The sequence below is a fragment of the Mus caroli genome, unplaced genomic scaffold (assembly GCF_978045245.1).
Source record: "Mus caroli unplaced genomic scaffold, Mus_caroli_1 scaffold_6, whole genome shotgun sequence".
NCBI classification, from domain to species: domain Eukaryota; kingdom Metazoa; phylum Chordata; class Mammalia; order Rodentia; family Muridae; genus Mus; species Mus caroli.
This window is the reverse complement of record NW_028227261.1, coordinates 57,211,676-57,238,430: the sequence shown is the minus strand read 5'-3', so window position 1 is coordinate 57,238,430 and position 26,755 is coordinate 57,211,676. Positions and strand designations below refer to the sequence as shown.

At 43.0% G+C, this 26,755-nt stretch overlaps 1 protein-coding gene across 5 annotated transcripts in view; it reads left to right on the top strand.

Annotated features, from left to right (window-relative positions):
* Patj (PATJ crumbs cell polarity complex component) overlaps positions 1–26,755 on the top strand; it is a 323,645-nt gene that overhangs the window by 99,201 nt on the left and 197,689 nt on the right. For all 5 annotated transcript variants that reach the window (XM_029475856.2, XM_021159452.3, XM_029475855.1 and 2 more), the window contains exons 19-23: positions 403–516; positions 2,247–2,654; positions 11,084–11,207; positions 18,961–19,135; positions 24,382–24,453. In XM_029475856.2, coding sequence (XP_029331716.1) covers positions 403–516; positions 2,247–2,654; positions 11,084–11,207; positions 18,961–19,135; positions 24,382–24,453 — 893 coding nt within the window. The remainder of the gene's footprint in view (positions 1–402; positions 517–2,246; positions 2,655–11,083; positions 11,208–18,960; positions 19,136–24,381; positions 24,454–26,755) is intronic.

The following is a 26,755-nucleotide window of genomic DNA, read 5'->3' as shown; positions in this document are numbered from 1 at the left end:
ATGGACTGGTAACTGAGGCCCAGGACTCTGAAGTCAGATTCTGTACACATAACTGTTGAGTGACTAGCAGTAACTGATCCCGTTCCTCATCAGTACGGGGCTCTCTTCTTAGAGTGCCCATTGATGATGAGCACGTAAATGTGATCAAGTACTGTGCTTGGTGCAGGGGTCACTGTGTAGCTGTACCTGCAAGGCCTGTTCCTGGTGAGTGAGGGGCTTTTCTTCAATTCAAATTGATGAGTTGTGGCCTACAGTTCATTTTCTTTTCATTGTTGGTAAATGTTTGCTTTGTTGATAACATTTGCATAGCCTTTGTTCAGCTATTGCAATGGATGAGAACTGTCTAAAGAGAAGTTGAAGCTGAAGGAGTTTTTTGATCATAAAAGTGGTTTTTATTTTCAGGAAGATGAGAAGGAAGAACATTTTAGTTTACATTCTAACAACAATGGTGACAACAGCGAGCCTCCAGAGACTGTTCATGAGATCCACTCGTCTTTAATCCTTGAGGCACCCCAGGTATTTGCTAAAGTTATTTGCCATTTGAATGAGAGAGAGAGAGAAAGTGAGTGTGTGTGGTGTGTGTGTGTGTGTGTGTGTGTGTGTGTGTGTGTAAGAGGACACAAGCTTGTTGCCACTCACTCAGTTAAACAGTTACAAATGAACTCCCCTCCCCCAATCACAGGTGTGCCCTACCAGCTTCTTTCTTTGTAATTACTATTTTTTAAATTAAATTATTTCATTTAGTCTAACATTGTCTTGTTAATGACAGAAGATGTAAGGCATTTTCAAAGAACAAACACTGGGGTTAACAACGTGGCTCAGTTAAGGCACTTGCTATCAAACCTGACCTGAGTTCAATCTCTGGAGCCTACAAGGTAGGAAAAAACTAACCCCCGCAAGTGACCCTTTGGTTTTTACCCATGTGCTAAGGCACTTCACTTTCCCACCCCAGATAAATCTTCCCCTCCCAAATAAATATAAAAATGTTTTAAAAGAACAAGCATATTTTTTAAAACACTAATAAACATCTAACATTTTGGAGAAAGAATATATCGTGGAAGCAGACATCCATGTAAAATGCTGTAGAACATGGAGCCAAACATGCAGATTCATATTTGATGCTTTCCCAAGACGATTACGTACTCAGACCTCTTGGGTGCTATAATCCTAGACGGTATATATTGCGTGTTCCCGTTTTATTCCTACGCTGTACTTTATTCTTTGTTTTTCTTGGTAGCAATTGTTCAGCAGTGTTCCTGACATGTGCAGTGTCTCGGACTGAGAGGCATTCCCACAATGTCCACCACACTTAAAAATGTAGATATTTGGTGTTAAAATTTAAGTCATGATGTTTCAAATATATGTGCTGACTCTGATTGGTTTTTGCACCAGGTTTGTGGTATTGATTTACTGTTTCAGTGCAAAGCTTAACCATGTGCTGTTGAGTTATGAGAAGAAAGCAGAGGGCCAAGTTGATTGTAGAACTTATACTGGGTAGTGCTTAATGGATGGGACTTACAATAGGATGAGTGCTGATCTATAGGAAATTAGGCCTCTGTGTTCAGCAGCCATGGGCTCACCACAGTTAAGGCAGAGGCTTGGCAGAAATTATATTCTTTTTTTTTATTATTATTCCTCTTTACCATATTCTCAGTGTAGGTAAAAATCTTGTCGTCTCTGTTGTTTGGCTTATTAGGAGAAAATTATACTCAAAGTACTTGACATGTGGCTGAGTGTGCTATTGTGTAAAGGGCTGAGGTGGGGCTCGGCAGTGGAGCGGCGCCTGGGAAGTGCAGCACCCTCCGCTCAATCCTCTGTCCTTCGAAAAAGTAAAAAAGGATGGGTTTTGAACTGTCAATAGCTTCACGTGTTGAGTTACTCGTGCATGACCACGCTGAGCTTGCCGTCTTTCCTATCTCAAGTAGGAAGAGTGTCTGCTGTTAGGAACTGGGAATTGTGTTAGGGAGGAGTTAAACAGAAGTGGTGTCGCATTTTGACCAAATTCCTCACTGTGGTGGAGAATCGTCGGTACTTACCGTATGATGAAGCCTTCAGTTGTGCATGTTCTCACTGTGCAGAATGAGCTGCACTTTCTTCCTGTTTGGTGATACACAAGAGCCTGTGCTTCTGACCGTGCATGGGTTAAGGCAGAGCGCTCCCGTCAGGCTGGCACTTCTCCTGATTGAGGTGTAGAGTGCAGCTTTAAGACAAGTGAAGCTAACAGTTCTCAAAACCTTTTCTTACAGGGATTTAGAGATGAGCCATATCTTGAAGAACTCGTGGATGAACCTTTTCTAGATTTGGGAAAGTCTTTGCAGTTCCAACAAAAAGACATGGGCAGCAGCTCGGAAGCCTGGGAAATGCATGAGTTCCTGAGCCCTCCAATGGAGGGCAGGGGTGAGGAAAGAGAAATGCTTGTCGATGAGGAGTATGAACTTTATCAAGATCACCTCCGGGCCATGGAGTCAAACCCACCACCACCACACATTCGGGAGGCCGCTCCTGCATCTCCCATGCTGGAACTCCAGGCTGGCACCCAGTGGCTGCATGCTAACCTCTCAGGAGGCGAAATGCTAGAGTGTCACGATGCAGAGTCCATGATGAGTGCCTATCCCCAGGAGATGCAGCAGTATAGCTACAGCACTGCAGACATGGTACGGCTTTGCTACACAGCCACCGCCTGCTCCCCGCTCTGTCCCTACTCCCCTCACTCATATGACTTCCACAGATAAGGCAGAACTGAAATGGGCTTCTCACAGTTAGGATGGCCGACAGGATGCACTGCCAGGAGCGGAGCTGTGTGCTTGAGGTTTTTCCTTTTTGTGTCTCACCGCTTCTCTGGAATCATGAGCTGTGGATTACCTTGCTGGGCTAGTGGATTTTCACTGGTTTTTTGTTGTTGTTGTTGTTGTTGTTATTGGTAGTGGTGGTGGTGGTGGGGTTTTTTGTTTTGTTTTGTTTGTTCATGTGTATAACATTTTTCTTCTCACTTCTTAGTTCAATAAAGAGTTCTTTTAATCCTTAAGATTTTCTTTTACATTCCCTTAAGGTGACATGGCTATATGTTTCTTGTGTGGTATATTTGTCAGGGCAAATCAGGGCAAAATTATCATACAGTATATTATAATATGCTATACATTATTATATACTGTACACTATTATTTCTATCTTTGCTGTTCACAGCATTCTCCCTGCTATGTGTGATGCAATACTAGTGTGTGCCAGAGAATTACTTTCCCATTTGAGACTCAGACTTGGCAGGAAGCATTACCTTTTAATAGGTTAACCTTACTATTAAATCACCAGTAAACTTAATTTTTTAAAATAAAGTTATATTTAATTAGTTCCCTTCTCTCTTCTCTTCTCTTCTCTTCTCTTCTCTTCTCTTCTCTTCTCTTCTCTTCTCTTCTCTTCTCTTCTCAACTTTTTTTGAGGCAGGGTTTCTCTGTGTAGCCCTGGCTGTCCTGGAACTCACTCTGTAGACCAGGCTGGCCTTGAACTCAGAAATCCGCCTGCCTCTGCTTCCCAAGTGCTGGGATTAAAGGTGTGCACCACCACCTCCTGACCACCTGCTGGATGGTTTTTTTTTTTTTTAATTGTCTTTGTTTTTATTTTGTTTGTTTATTTTCTGGCCTGAATTAATTTTCAGACAATGAGAAGAAAGTTACTATAGATGGGGTTTTTATTTGTTGAAGTTTTGTTTTAGTTTTCTTATATGCCTAAGTATTTTGCCTGCATGTATTTATGTATGCCATATGCATGGCTGATGCTTGTAGAAGCTAGAACTGGATGTCAGATCCCTGGAACTGGAGTTACAAGTTACAGCTTGTGAGCTGCTATGTGGGTGCTGGGAGTCAAGCCAGAGCCCTCTGCAAGATCAGCAAGTGCTCTTACCCTCTGAGCCGCCTTGGCTGCCCTAGAGGGTGTCTTTTAAAGGGATGAGGTGCTGTGCTCACGCAGGTCCCTGCTGTCTGCACAGGCTGATCCCTTTCTGTGTGATGAGCAAAGTAGACGGAAGCCAGCTTTCTCCCTTGGACATTTCTTCTCGTTCCCTCTAGTAAATCCTGTGGATTTGTTCTGCTGGGCAAGGTGCTATCCTAGCTATTAATATAGCCTCAAGGATGAGGGTTCTGGGCAGCCTACTAGGGAACAGATGTGTTTAATGTGTAAGTGGTCTTGGATGCTGGAAGCAGTGACATAGTTGCCTGGTGTCCCCCACCGACAATAGCTTTCTCTCTCTGCCAGCCCTTCCCCACATCCTCATACTGGATATTATACCTAGTATAATATAATATATATAATATATAACATATATTATATCTAGTATATCTATTATATATGTAATATATAACATATATTATATCTAGTATACTTAGATAACCATACTAGAATCAAAGATTGCTCAATGCGTGTACACTTTTGTTGTGGTTGCTTTTTCTCATCAATAGAAGAATTCTCACTAAAATAAAACACAAGTTGAAATTTTGTTCCATGTTGCTGCTTAGACATTTAAGGCAAGAGATGAAATAGACAAATATATTTAGAATATTTACTCTATACATTTAGTCAAAATTCATGTATGATTTATGGACATATCAATATGTATTATATGGTAGGACATTGATGAAGATTGTTTCAGCACTAATAAAATCTGAACCACTACCACTTAATTTTCTATTAATTCTTCTCCCTGCTACAATGATGGTAGGGTGGACTTGAATCTTTACTTGCCCGCTGTTTGTACTGATGGACTTCTGGAATCATACCTTACCATGTAATCATACCTTATCAATCATGTAATCATTCATACATTATCATGTAATCTATGTTTGTTGTTTCCTACATAACTTCTTGAACCTGAAGATGACTGTGTACAGTATTTTCAGTGGCCTGTATTCTGTCAAGTCACATATGGAATTTTCTACTTGTGTAATATACATACTTATTTCAGATTTAGGAATAAACTAAGATTTGCAATCAATACTATTAACATATGTAATATTACAGTCCTTGAGAGGATTTAAAACTATTCAGATGTATTATGAACATGTAGTTCCTAGCACCCAGTTAGGTCCTCAAGAGGGTTGAGGACCATTGCTGCTTCTGTCCTATTAAGACTCTATAGCATATAAATAATACCTAAGAAGTTCTATGTTGATTCTCCTCTACCACCCACATGCTCTTGTTTTAGGTAAAGGATGAACTGTGACAGTTTCTTGTATGTGTTGTTCACCTGGCCAACCATATAAATTGTGTAAATGTCTGTATTATGTACCTTTTAGGCATATAGTTTGATGGTGTTAAATACCATTACACTGTTGTGTAACCACCATCTCTGTCCATCTCCAGAACCTTATCTTCCTTCATAGAAATGGTGAGCCCGCCAATTAATAAGTGCCCTCCCCTTGCCCATTCTCCCTGGCACTAACTGTAACTCTGTCTTCTAAGAATTTGACTACTTCATAGAAGTGAAGCTGTGATAATTACCATTATATGCCTGGCTTATTTCATGAAGCGTAAGCTCTTCAAGATTCATTCATGTGTATGTCAGACCACCTCACTGAGGTAGAAGAATTAACCCTGTGTGTATGTCTCAATGGAAAAATCTTTTCTTCTGACCCTCTCAGATCTGATCCCAGAGAGTATATCTGTTAAAGTGAGAGACAATGTTAGCGGAGAACTAAGAAAAGTTTTCTGTGGGTAGAACAAATTGGTTTGTTTAGGATTCACAAATGAAATTTGGGGGACAAATGTGACAAGGAAATGTGTGACAGTGTTATTATTCGGGTGTTACAGGTGCTGCCACCTTCAGGCTGGAATGAGGATTGGCTCACTGTTCTTCATGGAAGTAGACCCATCCTCATTGACCTGTGACTGCTTTATTTCCCACAAGTGGCCTCTTGGCATCCCCGTCACGCCTGCCTTTGCAGTTTTTGAGACACGGGCTTACTGTGTAGAACAGGCTCTTGTCCACTGTGAAATGGACTTGCCTCAGTTCTCAGGTGCCTGTGTCATCCAGCCAGCTGAAGCTGCTGCTTTCAATTATGCAAGGGAAGTTCTAAAGAATGGCTTCTTTTTTGTACTTGCAAAATATATGATGGTTTTAGCCTGAAGCTTCAGCGAATGTTCTCCCATGTGCCACATTTTGGCTTTCCATGTAAACGCTGGGAACTGAACCAGGATCCTTTGAAACAGCCATATGTGCTTTTAGCTACGAAGCCATGACCTGAACCAGCAAGTTGTTCTTCAGTGACAGGGTCCTCAGAAAGGGGACCAGAAGCTCAGAAGCAAATGGTAGAACATAGAGAAGATAAAGTTTGAGACCAAGAGGTCTTATACAAGCTATGTCTTGGGTCAAATAAGCTCATTAAGAAGTACAGCACCTTATGTTCTATTTCTAGGAGAGAAGTGGGGCAGAGTAAACAGTCTGTCATACAATAGGATCAAGGCAGCAGGAAGCTAATTAAACAACGTTGTACAAGGGCAACATGGTTTCTCAAGAGCATTATAAATCTAGCCTACAGCAGTCTTGGGACTGAACCATAGCCATAGATCCCCAAGGCCCTGGCCTCAGGCCATGACCTGCTCTGCCAAGCATATTCCTGGTTGTAGAGAAGGCTGTGTTTCTTCTCTATACATCAGTGCCTCAAGGTGTGTGATGAGTGGGTTTCAAGGCCCTAGATCAAGGCTATTACTGGCTTTGCCAAACACTTCTCTATATAACAGGGCCTCAGGGGAGGCCTAGGTTGATCAGTCTAGCTCTCAGTAGAGCAGTGTCTCTAGTCCTCCACCCTATTATTCATGGATAATGTTGCTGTAAATATTGGTATATAAATACCTGCTCATCACCTGTTTTCAGTTCTCTTGGGTTGCCAAACTACATCACAATCAGAGATTCTCCGAAGGCTTGTGGTGTTTATTTGGGAATAACAGAATAACTGAGAATGCACAGGTCATAGTGACCAGTAAACACTTTCTAGGAGTCTAAGGCAAGTTTTTAAAAGAGAAGAATTTGCAGTCACAGTCCATTGAATATGAAGTCCCTGCTCTTGAAGTCCTAAAGTCATAGTTGGCCCAGATTATTAATGGAAATGCTTATTGGGGAAGTTTTCTGTTAGAAGTGTCTTGTCTGAACTTTTGCAGAACTCACAAATACTAAGCACTGTAAATGAAATGTGCATGTTCATGGGGCATGTTCAGAATGGGGCGTTCCCACAGGAAGATGTTGGGAAGAGCTGAGCATGGTGGGTACATGGAGTGTATGAACCAGGCACCTGTAATCCCAACTGATGGGAGGTAGAGGCGGGAAGGTGAGGAGTTCAGGGTCCGCTTTTGCTCCACAGTAAATCTGAGGTCAGTGCTGAGTTAGACCCTGATTTTAAACCAACAGAATTCAGAGACCTTGAGAAGGACCTTCAACATTGTCTCTGACAGCCAAGTACTTTCCTTTCCTCGTTCTCTGGTTCTGATCTCATGGCGATGTGACCAAAGGGCTTGGGTTAGCTTTTGTCAGAGCCTTGTACCATGCAATGTTCAGTGTCCAGCTTTGCCACACCCTCGCTAATGCTAGCTTGCCTGAGTTTTTCAAATTTGTGTTTGTGAGTAGCAAGTGTGCCCTACTGTGTGATTCGCTTTGAGATGACAACTTGCTCATATCCCAGTGCCTTTAAGCTGCCCAGCAGAAAATGTAAAGGAAGAGGCTCATTACTTCAAAGGGATTTCTACCTGTTTATTATAAGAGGGAAGGCAAAATGGCAGGAAACAGTTCTTGGTGGCAGGAATGTGGGAGAAGCGTATTCAGTGATGGTGAACAGGGAACAGAGAACACAGGCTGGAACCAGAGGTGACTGGAACCCTAAGAGGCCCATTCCTGGTGACCAGCTGCTGTCAAAATATCACTGCAAGCCCTTAAAATATGGCCTGTGGGGGGCATTGCAGACTCAAAACAGCTCTGACTAGCTGTGAATTCTGCGTTCTCTTGCCTTAGGCCTCTCTGAGTGCTGGGGACACAGAGCAGAGATTATAGACTTGCAGCAGCACATCTATCTCGTTATGACTGATTTGCATCTTGTTAATTAGTGGTTAGTGATGTTAAGCATCCTTTTTTATTGACTCAATATATATTTGTGGGAAAACCTACTTTGCAACCATCTGCCCATATTTTTTAAAGGTCTTGATTTTTTTTGTTTGTGCTTTTGTTTTTGTTTTGATTTTGCTTCAGTATTATTTGCCTCAGAATGATGGGGGGGAGTCTCTATTTATAGAGAAAAAAACCCACAAATTCAATTTTCTAAAGGTCTAAGCTTGTAAATTTGCTTACTGAAAGCTGGAAAGATGGCTCAGCATTTAAGAGCACTGGTTGCTCTACCAGAGGACCTGGGTTCAGTCTCAGTACCTCCCACCTCCCAGGCAGGCACCAAGGTACACAGACAAGCATGTAGACAAAACACTCACACATGTAAAATAAAATAAAAATAATAAAAATAAAAATCTGCTTTACTAAAAGCCAAAAATATTGCAAAATGCCTTCCCTTTTACGTCCTCGATGCCTTCATCCCTCCTTTCCTTTCTTTGAGAAGTCACTTTTCCTTTTATTCCAGTCGTACAGGACCTTACTTCTCAAGCCCATGCCATCTTTAAGTTGAATGGTGCATTGTGGGCTCCATTGGTCATCTCCATCGGTTCTCAGAGTGTACTCTCTACCACTCAAGTTTGACAATTTTATTTTTAAAAGTTTATTTGTTTTGTTTTGTTTTTTTAAAGATTTCTTTATGTATGTGAGTACACTGTAGCTGTACAGATTGTTTGGGGCCTTCATGTAGTTGTTGGGAATTGAATTTTTAGGACCTCTGCTCACTCTGATCAATCCTGGTCAACCCCAGTTGCTCTGGCCAACTCAACTCGCTCGTTCCCTGCTCGCTCCAACCCAAAGATTTATTTATTATTATACACTGTAGCTATTTTCAGAGGCACCAGAAGGGGGCATCAGATCTCATTACTGGTGGTTGTGAGCCACCATGTGGTTGCTGGGATTTGAACTTAGGGCCTTTGGAAGAGCAGTCAGTGCTTTTATCCGCTGAGCCATCTCTCCAGCCCTATTTATTTGTTTTATGTAAGTGTATTGTCTCTGTCTACAGACACCAGAAAAGGGCATCGGATCCCATTACAGATGGTTGTGAGTCACCATGTGGTTGCTGGGAATTGAACCCAGCACCTCTAGAAAAGCAGTCGGTGTTCTTAACTGCTCAGACATCTCTCTCTAGGCCCGAAGTCTGACTATTCTAATTCTATAGAAAGTGGATCATTAGAAAATATAAACATTCATACTTTTGTTTTGAGCAATCAAAATCTCCAACAATAAAAAATAAACAATAGTCCCCGCTGTGGCGGTACTCTTGTAATTCCAGCAGTCAGTAGTTGGAGGCAGAGGATCACAGATAAGGCTAGCCAGAGTTACAGTGTTAGACCACGTTACAGAGTTTGGAAAAGTAAGACCAAAGTTTAAAAAATGCTAATCATTTAAGTTAATATATCTATATGGAGAGCATAAAATTTTAATTTATGAGCTTCCTCCCTCTCTGTCTCTCCCTCTTTCCTTCTCGCCAATAAACCTTCTTTATATTAATTTTTAAAATATTTAAAATTTTTAAGATTCTTATAGAAATTTATAACAAACTATGGTCTATGTCTATGGGCCAATATAACAAACATACCATTTTCTGGGGGAGGTTAACATCAGAAATGTATTTCTTATCTTGAGAAGTATAAGGATAAGGTCAGTGTGTCCGTGGTTTTGATGCTTAGGAAGGGCTCAGTTTAGTTCACAGGTGGAACAATCTATAAGTGGGTTGTCTGGAAATCTCTTACTGGGCCTTTTCTTTCCAGTCTCTGGTCTCCTTCATTAAGGCTTCTGTGCCTGGATGCCTCACTGAGACCTGCCTCCGTACCCTCTACCTGGGACACGTGGGACCAGACAAATCCTGTTTCCTAGCTTGCAGGGCCCTGAAATTAAATTGCATTAAAAATAGATAAACAAGAGAAACGCATGTGTATTTACTTCATAGCTTTATGTAGCGTGGGAGCCTACATAAAGCAGCTAGAGTCCGTTCCTCGGTACTGACTGCCAAGGAAGAATAACTTGTGAAAGCGCTACTTGGTGTTAGGGAGAGGCTTAAGGTCTCTGCTGCTTATCCTTGAAGATGGAGATGTTGCTTTCTCTTTCCCTTCAGGGGCAATGTCTTTCATGAGCGGATTTCAATTCCAGCTTCTTGTAGGAAACAGCTTGAAGGTCAAAGCAATCCTTTTGTACCTGCTGTGTTTCAAGTGCATTCAATTTAAGAGTCTGTGTCTCACTACTTAACCTCTTTGAGTATTTTGATTTAACATAAGCCCTTTTGTTTTAGCATTCCCGCAGTGTATATCTGTAAAAACCCATAAAAGACGAGGCCACAAAGGGAAAAGAAAAGAGGAAAGGGCACTAAGTTATCAGCAGTGTTTGTCAATCTGTCAGTTCTAGTTTGGGCCGACCTGCATGACAGGCATCTGGTGTGTGCATATGAGTCCAGCTGTCGGAAGGCTGCGACTTCAAAGCCAACCTGGGTTACTCAGGTGAGACCCTGTCTGGAAAATGAAACTAAGTTCAGTAAGCAAAGAAAACAAGAGTGCTGAGGGAGCCGAGCAAAGGCCGAGAAATAGCAGCGATGTCATGGGTGTCAGAGGAACACATCTAGGATGCCATGTATCACCAAGTGACTTGATTGACAGCCAGGTCTGTCTGTCTGTCTGTATCTACTCTGGGATATACTCGTTTGTATTCATCTGTTAATGCTTAAAAACAAAACTCTTCCTAACTATGCAGGTTTCCAAGTCCTAGGCTCATGCAGCATTTGTTGCAACTCAGGAGAATAACCCGAATAACCCGTGCACAGGGGATTAGGGTGGCAGTGAGGTGGGAGGTACAGGGTGGGGGTGGGGTGCAGGTGCAGCAGCTTGCAGCCATTGTATCGCTGCCTGGTTTGAACAACATGGTGGTGTTTCCATTGCTTTTTAACATGCTGAATTGCTGGTTTTCTTTCTTTTCAAGATGGAAGAAACGTTTGGCCTTGATTCCCGGCCCCCCATACCGTCCTCTGAAGGAAATGGTCAACATGGCAGATTTGATGACATGGAACACCTTCATTCACTAACGAGCAGCAGCCTGGATTTAGGTTTGTGAGCTGTGTTAGATTGTTTGTCGGCCTTTCACTTCGCTTTGTATCCAGTGTATTATACTGTCACACTTACATCCATTCTGCTGCTTTCACTTTTTTGAGATAAACCATAATTACATTGTTTCCTGCTTACCTTTCACCCTCCACTCCCTTCCATCGCCTCACTGTGATCTTTTGAGCTTAGAACTTGCTTACCCTGTCTCAGGACAACTTTGGCTGGGAATTTCAACTTGATCCTTCAGTTTCTATGTATGGAGAAGGCTCCATATCCTCTGCCTCATTCTCTTTGTATTATAGCATAGATGGAAGTGAGACCACCCCTTTACTTGAGCTATGTCTCTCCTAATCTATGGTAAAGTCTCCAATGCTATTAAGTGAAATTGCTAGCTCACTGGATGGAGCTGTTAAATATTAATAAAGGGGTGCATATTTGAAACATTTATGAAGTATTTTCATAACCATAAATTATAGTTGATTCTAGTACATTAATAACGTAGGTTCCATTAAAGAATTCTGAAAGTGTTATGCCTCTCTTTGCCAACTTAGAATACCAACTTTCATCTACTTTTATTCATCTAACAATGTGATGCTGACTTGTGTTCTGATACTGAGATCCTGGGTGAGACTCTTGTGCCATCATTACACTGGGACTCAGAACTGTAGGGCTGGGTCAATGCTGTCTTTCACGGCTGGAACCAGCTTGGCAGAAGCACGTCACCATGACATCTCATGTATTACACAGAGATGGGAGAAAGCTTTAGAACACGATGAGAGTTTGCTGTGAGGTCAAGACTCTGTTCTGTGGTGTCCACAGGATGGAGCCTGATGGCAGACAGAGAAGGCATGCAGTGCTGGTTCTGGTTGGCCCCTCTGAGTGGCCAGAGCAGGCCGTCACCGTAGAACCATAACATTAGATGAGTCTGCCACTTTTCAGGCTCATAGCTGGGAAGGAATTAGAGCTTTTATTTATTTTTTATTTTATTTATTTATTTATTTTTGTTTTTTTGAGACAGGGTTTCTCTGTATAGCCCTGGCTGTCCTGGAACTCACTCTGTAGACCAGGCTGCCCTCAAACTCAGAAATCTACCTGCCTCTGCCTCCCGAGTGCTGGGATTAAAGGCGTGCACCACCACTCCCTGGCCAAGCTTTTATCTTTCCTGTAGGAGATCTACTCTTTCATTTCACCCCATTTCCGTGTTCTCTGGTTAGTGAGGGCATATGCGTTCTTGGTTCATAAGAATGCACAGAGCACACTGGCCTGGTCACTGCTGTTGTTTTATAGTTGTCTTGGCACTGCTTGGGACCTTGTTCTCCTCCCTCCCTTCCTTCTGCCCTTCTTCTATTCTGCTCATTATCACTAAATCAAATCCCCCAGCAATACTTCCATATAACTGTGCATGAAAACACCCCCACCCCCACCCCAGGATTTAAGTCTTAATTTCAAAGGCTCTGTCCCATTTAATATTAATCTTGGGTTTTATTACCACATATTAATTATACAGAATGAGTTTTATTATGGTTTTTCCAATCAGATATATGATGTCTTTCGGTTGCATTCACCTCCGTGAACGCTCTTGTTCCTTCTCACTCCGTTGACCCTCTTCCTCTTTTTACTTTCATGTCATCTTTTCACCAGTGACTGAGTGACATTCACTGGGATTTCTTATAGAAGCACAGGTGGGGCATTCTTTATGGGTGCATAAACAACTTGTTGGTGACTACATTACTGAAGAAAATAGCATTCCCTCTCCCAGAAACCATGTATAGATTCTCAGAGAAGAGGGGGGACACCATCCAACTTTACAAGGCCGTAGGTAGTTTTTATTAAACATATCATTTGGGGACTGCTGTTAAAGTCATGTGTTGTGAACTTGTCTTCGGTCAGAAACCATTTATAAGCACACATCAGGAAATGCTGTGACAGACGTGCCTAGATTAGTTGGTTGCTCATCGTGCCAAGCTAAGAAGATACTGATGTGGGCTGATAGATATCTCAGCAGCATGTGTGCTGAGTTAATAAAATTCTGATTTTCATTTTCCTCTTGAGAGCTTTGCTTAGCAAACAAGAGACCCTGTGTGAATACTGGGCTCCTTTCTACTAAGCTTCTCCAAGCCTCTCTTTCCTCAGTTGGAAAGTCAAAGACTAGATTTGAGAGTTTGAGAATCCCTTTCAAATCTGCAGCTCACAAGAACACCCCATGAGCAACAACCCATCTTATGTTTATAGAAAAATTAATTTTAAAATCGTTTATTGGTAGCCTGTGTGTAACAGGCGGCTAACCTAAAATGATGACGTCGGAAGCAACAAAGTAGCAGGAAAGCACACAGTGGTTTCATTGCCAACAGAAACAACAGCAAAAAAAAACACATGAGCAGAATATTGTTTCTTTAAATACTCAGTTTCACAGAGTGTGAGAACAAACTTGTAAATGAGCATCCCAAGATTCCAGGAAGAGGGCAGGAGAGATGGCTCAGTGGTTAAGAGCACTGACTGCTCTTCCAGAGGTCCTGAGCAACCACACGATGGCTCACAGCCATCTGTAATGGGACCTAACTCCCTCTTCTGAAGCTACAGTGTACTCATACACATAAAATAAGAATAAATAAATAAAGATTCCAGGAAGAAACCACCCCATTTCCATCTTACTACCCACTCTGGGAGGGTTTCTGTTGGTGTACCCATTTTCAGTCCAGCCCTCACTGTACGCTAAGGCTACGCGAGCCTTGTCACTAATGGGCTCAGTAGTATGTGTCAGGTGGGAAGGCCACAGCCTGCTTGGGTGTGCCTGCTCAGCACAGCAGCAAACTTGGTTTTGTTTTGTTTCTGTTTGCTGCGTTATGCAACCACCCGTCCTCTCTGACTGAGTTCTTGCTTTTTCTCCAGGCTGTTCCCTTACACCTCACTATGTATAAAGGTTTGAAATTTTTCCCCATTCCTCTTCTGTAAGCATTAACTTCCATCTATCCAGGGGCCTTTTTATTATTATTTTTTTAAACCTCCCTGTTTTCATAACCCCTGTGCCCATTACAGCCATTGCCTAACAACTTCGTGGGCCTCCAGGCCATGATTTGTTTAATGGGCTGCTGGGTGCCGTGAGCCCAGGGTGAACAGCTCTATAAAGTGTGTGTCAAACACTGTGAAGGGAGAGAAATGGGCATTTGTGTGCTGGCAACGGGCCCGAGAGGAGGCAGTGGGCAGCAGGCCTGGGAAACAGGCAGGAGAAGGTGTAATGACCTGCGTGAACTCGCAGGGCACAGCAGAGCAGTGGACTGTGGGAAGTTGCTTGGCAAGTGGATCCTTTGTTGTGCTTACAGTCACTGCCTGGGTCCTGCTCCCCTCTGCCTTCCCATGCGTTTAGTGGAGGTGCACAGGCAACCCCTGGAGCTGTCTGGCCTGCTTTGACTAGCACCTAGGGATGGGGTCCCAGCAGTTGGTAGTGAAAGTAACTGGAGATGGGAAAGGCAGCTGAGCATGATAATTCTATTCACCGTGTCTCTGCCACATTGCCACTTGATTGGACCTGTTTCTGTGGTTTCTGGTCAAGACCAGAAGCAAAAGGAGTGGTCATTTAGTAGGCAGGTTGATCACAGTGAAGCATGGGTGGTATTCACAGGAAAAGATGGAGCAGATTGCTTGTGGCTGACTGGTCAGTTCCAATTTTCTGGAGAGTCAAGTCTCTAAAACAAGATAAAGACACAGATTTGAGGAAGGCCTTTGGTGTAAAATCCCTCATGTTCTTACAAACACGAGGGCGGACTAGCTGAGTGTTTATATTGAGTCTCTGAATACAATACACTGTAGTGATGAATCAGATGGTCTTACTGTAGGTAACAGGCCTCTAGTAAGGGTCACAGCCTCCTTAGTGTGCCTTACTTATTCTTTTATAGAGCAGACAGAAAGAGGACACAGGCTGCATGTTTTATACATGTCTTTTGGACCATCTTACGCATTCTAGGAAACTGGAGGAGGGGAAGGAGGGGGCCAGAGTTCCCTGTGTTGGTTTAGAGAGCAGGTATCCAAAGCAGTCCTGAGAGTCTGGAATAGAGAGGTCTCTATTAGATAAAAGAGCATCAGGAGGCTGAGGCACAGGTGAAGCGAGAGAGAACTTAGACCGCATGCCTGAGGAGGGCCCAAGCATGGAGAAGAGTGGGAAACTATTTGGACCCTAGTCCTGTTGGCCTAGGTCAGGGTGGAAGAGGGAGAGTACTCATGTTTCTTTGAAGAGCTCTTACTGCCACAGTAAGGGTATTGGGGCAGGGCAAACAGGCAGCCAGGCAGGGTAGACTGGGCCAGAGAGCAGGCAGGGAACGGGGCAGGGTAGTCCAGGGAGCAGGCCGGGAGCAGGCCACAGGGAGCCCCAGTTGCAGAGTGTTGCTTTTTTCACTTGTATTTTGGTTTCTGGCTCACCCACCTCTGGCTCCCATCCTTCCTCTTCATCTTCATCTTCCTCTTCCTCTTCAGGTGCCTGAGTGGAGGTGCTTTTATTTCTGGTGGCAAGTCAGAATATTTATTGAGTTCTGTCTTTCCCCTCCTCATGCTGTCTCCAGTGCCTTAACATACATGATGGAGCTGGGAGTAGTTCCTGGCTACTTGTCTGAAGTCACTGTATCTTATCCGTCCCCTAATTGCTTCATTTTTCTTCTCTAGAAGTTAGGGCTTCTGAGTATCAGTCCCGGTGTCCATTCTGTCTCTCACCATTGGAATGGTGGCTCTGGGCAGTGAGAGCTGTTTTAGGATTTGGGAACTTTCTGGCAAGTAGTGGATGTTCCAGTTACATTTGTTGAGTGAATAATTAAAAGCCACAAGTGCTCTCAACCACTTCTAACCCGTTATATTTTGTACGATGGTAAATAAAATACATTGTCTTTTTAAAAATTACAACCTCTGGTTAACTTCTGAAAAATATTAGGAAAAAAAACCAACAAGTATCCAAATCAAATACCTTTAACAAATTCTTCTTGACATGTATTTATGTGTGCACTTGTTCATGAAGAGTCAGAGGTGGCACTGTCCTGCTGTCATGTCACGCAGGTTCCAGGGTTTGAACTCCAGTTGCCAGACTTGGTTGCAAGCAGCTTGAGCCCTGAGCCACGGTCCCTCAAATAACAATGTTGATGAAATTCTGTACTGTATTTCATATCGCTTGGATAAATGCTGCATTGTATATTGTTAGGCAGCCCTCTAAAGGAGCCTTCCATCTCACCTACAAGTGAGCTTTCAGCCTACACTTTATAAGTTGTAGCATTTCACATTTTCTTCAAGAATACAAATTTCAAAGAAAAGCTGTTTCACTTTATAGCTCATGGGTCCCAGAGGCTGGCCCTACTGGCTGTTGCCACAGCAAGTCAGGCTTCTCCTGGATAGCAAAGCTCTCCAGTGTTTGACCTATAGTTTTCCCATCTCCTGCTGACTGCATAGAACTGTTCATAGCTCTTCAACCATGCTTTTCTGTCTGTAATTACTCTGCTTTCTGGAAAATAGCCCAGGTCACCTCAAACTATGGAGCTGAGGATTACCAAGAACTTCTGATCTTCTTGCCCCTCCTTCCTGAGTGGTGGGATTGGTATGCACCCCACAGCTGGTTCATGTGGTGCTAGGGATCAGAGCCAGGGCTTCAGGCACCCCAGGCAGCCCTTCTACTAACCAGGCTGCATCCCAACCCTGTCTGGAATCTACCTCTGGCCGGAGTCCAAAGCCGTTGCTCTCCTCTTAACCAGTGTGCCGCAAGGTTATTACATGAGCCTTTACAAATAGAAACCAAAATTAAGGATAAGAGGCTGGGCCTGGGGAGACGGCTTGGTGGGTAAAGTGCTTGACGCACAAGTGTGAGGGTCAGGATTCTGCCCCTTAGAACCCATGTGAATGCCAGGAGAGTGTGACAGATAACCACCTCGAATCCCAGTGTTCGGGAGGCAAAGACTGAGTCCTCACAAGCTGTGTAGCCAGGCTTAACTGTAGCAGTGAGCTCTCTAGGCTCAGAGACCCAGCCTTTGTAAGGTAAAGACACTGCATCACTTCAGGCTTCCACACATGAACACGTAAGTGCACCCACACACTTGAGCATGCATACATGCATGCATACCACATAGATACATATGCAAAATAAACAACATAGATGATAATGAAGAGCACACACACACACACAAACGTTGGCTCATTAGGTGAACCATGTAACCCTGAAAATCTGAAGTTGATTGCCAAATGCGTTGCGGGACTTTGTGATCCAGTACTCCTGTGCCGAGCTGAGAGGCAGAGAGAATTGTTGGAAGCTCAAGCAGCGAGCGGCAGGAACACAAAGACCTTCCACAAGGTGGGGTAGAGAATCCACTCATGAAAGCTGTCCTCCGACTGACACATGTGCACTGTACACACACAACTCGGACTGCATTTCAGAAATTCAACGTAACAATTGAGGTTTTGCTTTCAGCACCCACCACAAACAAGTGGCTTATAAACTCTCCTTCCAGGGATTCTGAGGCCCTCTTCTGGCCTCTGTGGCCACACATCTTCAGATGTTTAATTCCAACAATTAGGAAACAGAGACAGACCTCTGTGACTTTGAAGTTAACCCTTGGCTACCTAGGGAGACTCTCTCTCGAACAACAACAACAACGAGGAGTAAGAATTAAAATAAGAAACTGGCCAATGACTCACACCTGCTTTGCAGGCGTAAGAGCTTGAGTTAAAATCTCAAACATCTGTGTAAAAAACCGGCCATATGTGCTTGTAATCCCAGCACTGGGAGGAGAGTGATGCTGCTCCTGAGAGCTCTCTGGCAGGCCAGCCTAACTGAACAGTGAGCTTCCAGTTCAGTGAGAGACCCTGTCCCAAGACAATAAGGCAGAAAATAGTAGAGGAAGAGAGCCATGTCTTGTTCTGCCTTCCCATGTGTGCACCCATGTACACCTCTGTGCACACTTGTGTGTACGCACCCCCCCCCCATAGGTGAATTAAAATAAGAGCTTGGCCTAACAAAGGTACACTTTGAAATAAATTATGGTAATTTGTTTTCTTTAGTGGCGAGGAACACAAAATTGGGTCAGCAGGTAAAGGCACTTGTGAAACCTGATGACCTCAGAAAAGCAAGGAACCTACAGGTTCCTTCTGACCTACACATGCACTGTGGCATGTGTGCACACACACACACACACACACACACACACACCTACACACACACACACACACACACACCCGCCTGTGCTTGTGCAAACTAAAAGTTAGCAAAATCTCTAACCTGAATTTCCCCTTTCATAAAATACAATTAATAATGTCCTTTCTTACTATTTTCAGTGAAAATAGAATGTGTCAATGGATATAAAAGAATTCTCCTGTTTCTAAACTGAGCCTTTCATGTTGTAAGAATTCTTAGTCGTTGTTCAATGGGGCCATTTTGTGTAAATGAATAAATTCCAGAGTACCCCCAGCCAGAATAGCTTGGGGCAGGAAAGGAAAACTTTGCAGTAAGATTAGAAAACCTAAGGGAGTTGGTTTGATAAATTAATGATATTGATAAGGTACCTAGTGTGGTTCATTTGTGTGTTCTCCCCTGAGGACCCACAGGAAGTATAACCTTCCTCTGGGCAGCCCCGGCTCTTCCTTGCTTCCCTTTCAGTGTTTCCTGCCCTCTGGCGTTAAGTCTTTGACATGCATACTTTCATGTTAACCACCTCCTAGCTGGAAGGGACATTCCTGTAGTGGGCCCCCTTTAACATAACTGTATCTTGTATTCCCACTGTCTGGATTCCTCAGGCATGATGATTCCAAGTGATCTGCAAGGTCCTGGCGTGCTTGTTGATCTTCCAGCTGTTGCTCAAAGAAGAGAACAGGAAGATTTGCCTCTGTACCGACTCCCCAGCACCCACGTTGTCACCAAGCCCACATCACACATGGGACTGGTGTCTTCACGGCATGCAAATGCTGCATGGTATGGTGTCCTTCCTCCACCTTTTCATTTCTCTTCTTCCTTTAAAAAGCTGTTACTAAGTTATACAAAGTAGTGTATTTGCTATTTATTATTAAGTTGTCATATAAAGTAGTATATTTTCTTACATGTATAACTTTGACCTTTATTCTATCTTATACTCATTCCCATCCCCCATGCCAGCATCCCCCTATGTTCTCCAACCACTGTGGTTTGGCTTTTGTGTCTAAAATATGTGCAAGTTTAGTGAAACATTTAGAAAATGTAGGATACTACGACTAAAAATGTATTAGACAATTACTATTAAAAGTTTACATTGTACTTAAAATTAGGTCACACATAGAATTTTATATTTTTATTCACAAAATGGATTGCATACAGTATTTGCTTAGAGAATGGGATGTTAATTTAGAGTTTCTATTAACAGGCCAGTAAGTGGACTTAAGGACAAAAGGATGTGTTAGAGAATCTGTAGGGAACGGTGACTAACGACAATTTATAAGACTCATGGTTCTGGAGTAGGAAGCTTGGTAGTAGACACTGATTCTTTGATAAAGGCCTATAAACAGGTTGGTAAGTTATCAGGTTATCTGGGGACATGTTGAGGATTAAAATAGTCCTAAATCAACAAAGTGGACTCCGCTGGATCTCCACTGGATTCTGGCACGTGTCATTGAGAATGTGGTCAAGTATAGATGAAGTTCCTGGATTTGAAAGATCATCCACAGAAATTCAAGCAGTAAGGAGAATACACACCTTCCAAGGCCTGCCACAAGTGGTACCCAGGGCCTGACTGGAGAGAGGATGGGGAGATGGGGAGGACACACAGGAGTAAGGAAGGTGGTGAATTGCAAACCAGGGGAAGCGCAGAGACAAGCCAGGATACATATTCTGTGAGGCTCCCTAAGGGCAGAGCAGCTTCTTTGGCTGGGTTTTGTTGTTTTGGTGTTGGGTGGAAATCACAGTTGAGAGGGGAAGAGAAAGGTCAGAGTTGGACATGGCAGGAACTGTGTGATGCTGAGAATCCTGCCCGTGTTAAATGGCTGGTATGATATATATTGCCTAGGTGACTCGAGGTAAGGGGGATACGGGAATGCACGTACGCATGCATGCACTTATGGCTTATTAATGATGACTGTCTACATGAGGTGAGGGTACCTGAGTAAGTCAGCAACAGTCTCTTGCCCCAGAGACACCTCAGAGTAGAAAGGTTGAGAACAGATTTCACAACTTTTTATGTTGTCTAATCTTGTGTCAGTGAAGCGCCTTTGGTTTTTTAGTTTGTCTCGTGCTTAGTGTTGCTAGTTGCAGCATCTGATAGAAATAAACTTGTTTCTCTAAACTGGAATTTGTTAACTGAGGAAATGGAAAAGATCTAAAACACGGGCCACACCCATTGCCCTCTGCCCAAAGCAGAGTGGAAAGATATATAGTCAACACTGTGTCCATAAACTGGAAAAAAAATGCATAGAACAGGCTGGTGCAGGCCATAGTGGACGTTTAATCCAGAGGTGGTGAGGATAGAAATGGCAAGATATTGATTGTTGCATGGCCTCAGGAGCCTTGCTGAATTTAATAAAATACTCAAATTGTAGCATTTTCCGTTGTCATTTTAAAATAATGATTGAATGAAGTCACAATACACTAAGCAAGGTTTCGAGCCTGAAAATGAACTTGAGGTGAAAAAACCTGTGTTTAGGACTAAATAGGAAAGTGAGCAGAAAGCTGAGGGTCTGAGTGAAGAGAACCTTCTCATAATTGTCCAGACGGCGACCTGCTCCAGCCACCATGCACAGTGGGTTGGCAGCTTCTTAACAGCCAGATCCACCACATGACCTCCACCACTACACTCGTCCTGGATGTTTACACAAAGGCCTCAAGCCAGCACACCAGAGACTTTTGCACATCCATGTCTACTGCAACACTGCTCCTAGCGACCAAGTTATGGCACCAGCCTTGGTGCCCAACAGCAGAAGTGAGCGAGAAAATTGTGGTTAATATATACAATGGAATTCTTTCCAGCCATGAAGACTAGTGACGTTAAGCCATTGGCAGGAAGGTGGCTGCAACTCGAGTTATTGAATGAATCAAGAAGCAAGTAATTGTCAGGAAGGCAATGTATATTTTTTCTTGTATGTGCTTCCTAGATTTTATAAATACACACACACACACACACACACACACACACACACACATATATATATATATATATATATATATATACACACACACACACACAGACACACACTAGAAAGCAGAACTGTGATTTGTAGAGTAACAGGTAGTACTAACCAGGGGGTAAGGAAAGGAACCAGATAGCAAGATAGCACAATACCTTGTCTATCAAATATCTGGAATGAAATCTTTTTAAAAGGAGAAGTGTACTGACAGAATGGGCCAGCCGGTAAAAGGAATTTGCCACCAAACATATGAGCTCAGGACCTGGGACCCACATGCTGGAGGGAGAGGCTCAACTCCACAGCTTATCCCCTGACCCTCAAACATGAGCCGTGGCACACACCAGTTCATCTAGACAGCCTCTTCAACAAATGGTACCAGGGAACCAGTATTTATAAGTAACAGAATGAAAGTCAATCCCAATTCACTTTGCACCAATATCTATTAATATATCAAGAACCATGATGTAAAGCCAAAAACTCTAAAAGTATTCGATGAAACATTGGCAGAACTCTACAAGGTGCATTTAGAGACAAGGGCATTTGAAAAGGACCCCGACAGTGAAGGTAAATGCCAAGTATCAGATGATACTGCATAAAATTAAGAATCTGCTCAGGAAAGGAAGCAAGAAGCAAAGAGAGGAGGCAGCTAGAGGAAGGGAGAGGAGGCAGCTAGAGGAAGGGAGAGGAGGCAGCTAGAGGAAGGGAGAGGAGGCAGCTAGAGGAAGGGAGCTGTTGGTCCTGGGAATCTAGAATCTATAGTGAACTCCAAAAACTAAAGTCCATCTAATCAGTAAATGGGCTAATGGATTGACTATATATTTCTAATCAGTAAATGGGCTAATGGATTGACTATATATTTCTCAACGGAAGAGGCTATTCAATAAGCACTTGAAAATATTCTTCACCACGAAGATTTTGAAGTAAAATTACACTGGAAGTCTATCTCCTCCCAGTCAGCATGTCTATCATGCACAAAACCAAAATCCTGGTGAGGATGTGGGAAAAGAGGAAACTTTGTATACTGCGATGGGAATTTAATCCAGTCCAGCTCCTCTGGAAGTCAGTACTGAGGTTTGAGAAACGCCATGATCAGAAGTAGAGTATGTTGCAGCTAGTGTGAATGTTTTGTGTTCCGAGTGAGCATGCCACAGAGATGTTTGCACAACCTTGTTCACTGCCCCACTCTTCGTGGCAGCTGAGGTATAGAACTAGCCTAAGTGTGCAGCACCAGAGGAACCGGCAAGGAAAACTTGACATAAATACACAGTGGATTTTGTTCAGCATAAAGAATGAAATTGTGACATTTGCAGAAAAATGGATACACTGGAGACCGTTGTGCTAAGTGAAATAGGCTGGACACAGAAAGATGAATACCGTGTGTGTGTGTGTGTGTGGTGTGTGTGTGTGTGTGTAAGAGAGAGAGATAGAGACACAGAGAGACAGATCAGTCAGTCCTAGGAGGAGTACTGTGAAGGGAGGTGGAGGTCCAAAGCAAGGGGAAGGGACAGAATGGGGTAAGAGGAAGTATAATGACATGTGACAGTGTCACTATGAAACCCATCACTGTGAATGGTAACTAGAAAATATTAATGAAAGCAAACAATTTAAAATGTCCTCAGTGTCTGAAATAGATTTGTGCAAATTTATATGTCAATATGTACAGCAAAATGATCTGACTTTTGCTGATAGAGTCTAACTCAAATTATCTAAGAGGTATATACACTCACCTTGGTAAAGAGGATTTATTTTTTCAATTGTAAATTCTCTGAATTACAGTTCAGAGAACCTTCACAAGCTTCAGACTATTTTCTATGAAATAATCTTTTTATAGTGTGTGTCCTCTGGCTCCTTGAAGAGTGACAATCGGTGATGAAATGTACCGTGTTCTTGCAGAAGAACCCCTGTGTTACGTCCTTAGCAAAGAAAAGCAGTTGTTGTCATGTGTTAGACACCGTCTTGCCTCCTCCCTCTGGGAAGCCATGTGCCCTTGTTAGCCTCACGAATCAACTTGACACACACAGCCACCAAAGGAGAGGGAAACACAGTTGAGTGACACTGTCCTGTGGCTGTGCCTATGGGCATCTTCATGATTGATAATTGTTGTAGAAGGGCCTAGCTTATTGTGGGCTTTGGCTGTGTAAGAAAAGTTGCTGATCCTGTGCCTGGAGTGCACTACTTACTGTTTTCCTGTGGTCTCTGCTTCAGTCCCTGCGTTGGCTTCCCTAAATGGTGGGATTGTAAGCTCTAAAGTAAAAGAGCCTTTTCTCCCCACAGTGCTTTTGGTCCTGGTGAGGGGTGTAATTCCTATAATGACAGTATAGATGGTCTCCATGGCCCGTTTACACTATCATTATAGGAATTACACCCCTTAACTAAAAAAAATCCACCATCAGAGCTAAGAAAACTCCCACAAATACAAGGGATGGGGTTTTTTTCTAATTTAAACAAGTGAGAACTAAGAGTTTTCCAAATCTGCTTGTTTTAGCTTGCTTTCTGTTGCTGTGATAAACACCATGACCAAAAGCAACCACATTACTACCCTAGTAGTTCACACTATCATCCAGCGCTTCTTGGTATCCAGTTCAGCAAGTTGATCTAAGTTGAGAGGCAAAAGAAAGCAGTGGGTGAGCTGGTCCGTCAGTGCAAGGTTTAAGAAGCATGCTCTAGGCCAGGCATAGTCACACATTCCTGACGTCTCGGTACTTGGAAAAACAAGGCATGAAGGTTGGTGCATCTTCAAGGCCAGCCCGGGTTACACATGAGAGTCTTGATAGAACGATGGAAAAATGTTATGCATGGATGCCGGTGCAGATGTGAAATTGGACAAATTAAAGGCAGTCTTTCTGAAAGAGTCTCCTTTTTAGCCATTTTTTAATCATTCTGTGACATCCTGGAGCTATAGGGTTGGCTGCTGCATTGAGTATTAAAGCAGGGAATGTTCTCTCTGCTCATTTACTGATGGGAAGGAATACTGTAAACGTTTAGACGTTGATTGCTTACCTTTAGATCATGCAATTTTGACGCTTTCAAGAACTTAAGAATAAGAGTGTTTTGTGTTTCTCCTTATAGTGAATTACCGGAGAGAGAGGAAGGAGAAGGAGAGGAGACACCGAACTTCAGCCACTGGGGTCCACCAAGAATGTAAGTAGATGCTGTTCCTGTCCTCAGTGTTCCTTGCTCCTCAACTAATTCAGTGTGCTGGCTAGTCATGCGGCAGCTTGATGCAAGCTAGAGTTATCTCAAAGGAGGGAACCGCAATTGAGAAAATGCCTCCATATGATTCAGCTGTAAGGCATGTTTTTAAATTAGTGGTTGGGGTGGGTGGGCCCCGCCCATTGTGGGTGCTGCCCTCCCTGTGCGGTAGTCCTTAGTTCTATAAGAAAACAGGCTGAGTAAGCCATGGAGAGCAAGCCAGGAAGCAGCACCCTTCCATAGCCTCTGCATCAGCTCCTGCCTTCATGATTCTGCCCTGTTTGAGTTCCTGTCCTGATTTCCTTAAATGATCAATAACCCAAATAACCCCTTTCCTTTGCAACTTGCTTTTTGGTCATGGCATTTCATCGCAGCAATAGAAACCCTGATGAAGACACGTAGTCACTGTAATTGAGACGTAAAATAAGTAATCCTGTGTGCCGAGTTTTAATTCCTTCTTGTCTTGTCTAAAGACTGTTAGCCAATATTAAACTCTTTGATGCTGTTTCAGAGAAGGCAGCTTACAGATGTCGCTGTGAGAGTAGCCACTGAGAGTTGTCATGCTTTGTCCTGCCTTGGTTATAGGTGAGGCAGTGCTGCCATGGATGCTCTACAGCTCCAGGTCCAGACAGGCTTCTCTCACCCCCCAGCTTCCCTCTCCTCTCCCTGGTGACAGAATGCACTTGTGTCTGCTTTGGGCTCACAGAATGAGCCCATCCTAACTTGCTTGTGTTGGCACACGGAGGTGCTGGTCAGACCACCGAGTTTTGTTGATTGTGAAAGTCCTTCAGTAGCTCCTCTCCCTGTTTCTCTGCTGTGTTAATTCCAACACCACCACCCACCCTATCATCACCTTGCACTTCTGAGTCTTGTCTTACAGACCCTGAGGACATATTTTCTGAGTAGATTTTAAATTGAATTGACTAATGGTCATGCTTCTGTAGTTAAAGCAAAATTTGTACAGGAACGGATTTCATTTCAGGCTCTTTTCTTAAAGTGTCATTGGATAAAAACCAAATATTGTTTAGGCATGTGTATGGGTATATCAGACACATGCCTGTAATCCTAGCATGTGAGAACATGAAACAAGAATTCCAGTTCAAGATCCTCCTAACTATATAGTGAGAACCTAGCTCAAACAATGACGAATCCGTCAGTAAACAAACAGAACCGATGATATGGAAGTAGAAAGCAGATAAAGGCGGCTTTCTACAAAGAACCTCACACTTACACCTCACTGGGAAGAGCAGTACATGCAGTGGCAAGCTTAGTTTACTCTGAAAGGCTGAGACGTCATTAAAATGAATATGTTCTTTCTTGAGTCTTTACTTCTTTGTTATTTTCTCAGCCTCTGCTAACGTTATGCATATAAATGAAGTGTCTGATCATTTCATATTAAGTCTTAGCAAGTTCATCTTCGAATCTCAAAAGTTCTTATTTGAGAGATCTCCCTTTTCAGAATTTCAACTTTTTTTTTTTGTTAATTTTTTTTAAATTTTTAATATTTTTATTACATATTTTCCTCAATTACATTTCCAATGCTATCCCAAAAGTCCCCCATAGCGCCCCCCACTTCCCTACCCACCCATTCCCATTCTTTTGGCCCTGGCATTCCCCTATATTGGGGCATATAAAGTTTGCAAGTCCAATGGGCCTCTCTTTCCATTGATGGCCGACTAGGCCATCTTTCGATACATATGCCGCTAGAGACAAGAGCTCCGGGGTTCTGGTTAGTACATCATGTTGTTCCAACAATAGGGTTGCAGATCCCTTTAGCTCCTTGGTTACTTTCTCTAGCTTCTCCATTGGGAGCCCTGTGATACATCCAATAGCTGACTGTGAACATCCACTCCTGTGTTTGCTAGGCCCCGGCATCGTCTCACAAGAGACAGCTATATTTGGGTCCTTTCAGCAAAATCTTGCTAGTGTATGCAATGGTGTCAGCGTTTAGAAGCTGATTATGGGATGGATCCCTGGATACAGCAGTCTCTAAATGGTCCATCCTTTCATCACAGCTACGAACTTTGTCTCTGTAACTCCTTCCCTGGGTGTTTTGTTCCCAATTGTAAGAAGGTGCACAGAGTCCACACTTTGGTCTTCATTCTTCTTGAGTTTCATGCGTTTAGCAAATTGTATCTTATATCTTGGGTATCCTAAGTTTTGGGCTAATATCCACTTATCAGTGAATACATATTGTGTGAGTTCTTTTTTTTTTTTTTTTTATTACATATTTTCCTCAATTACATTTCCA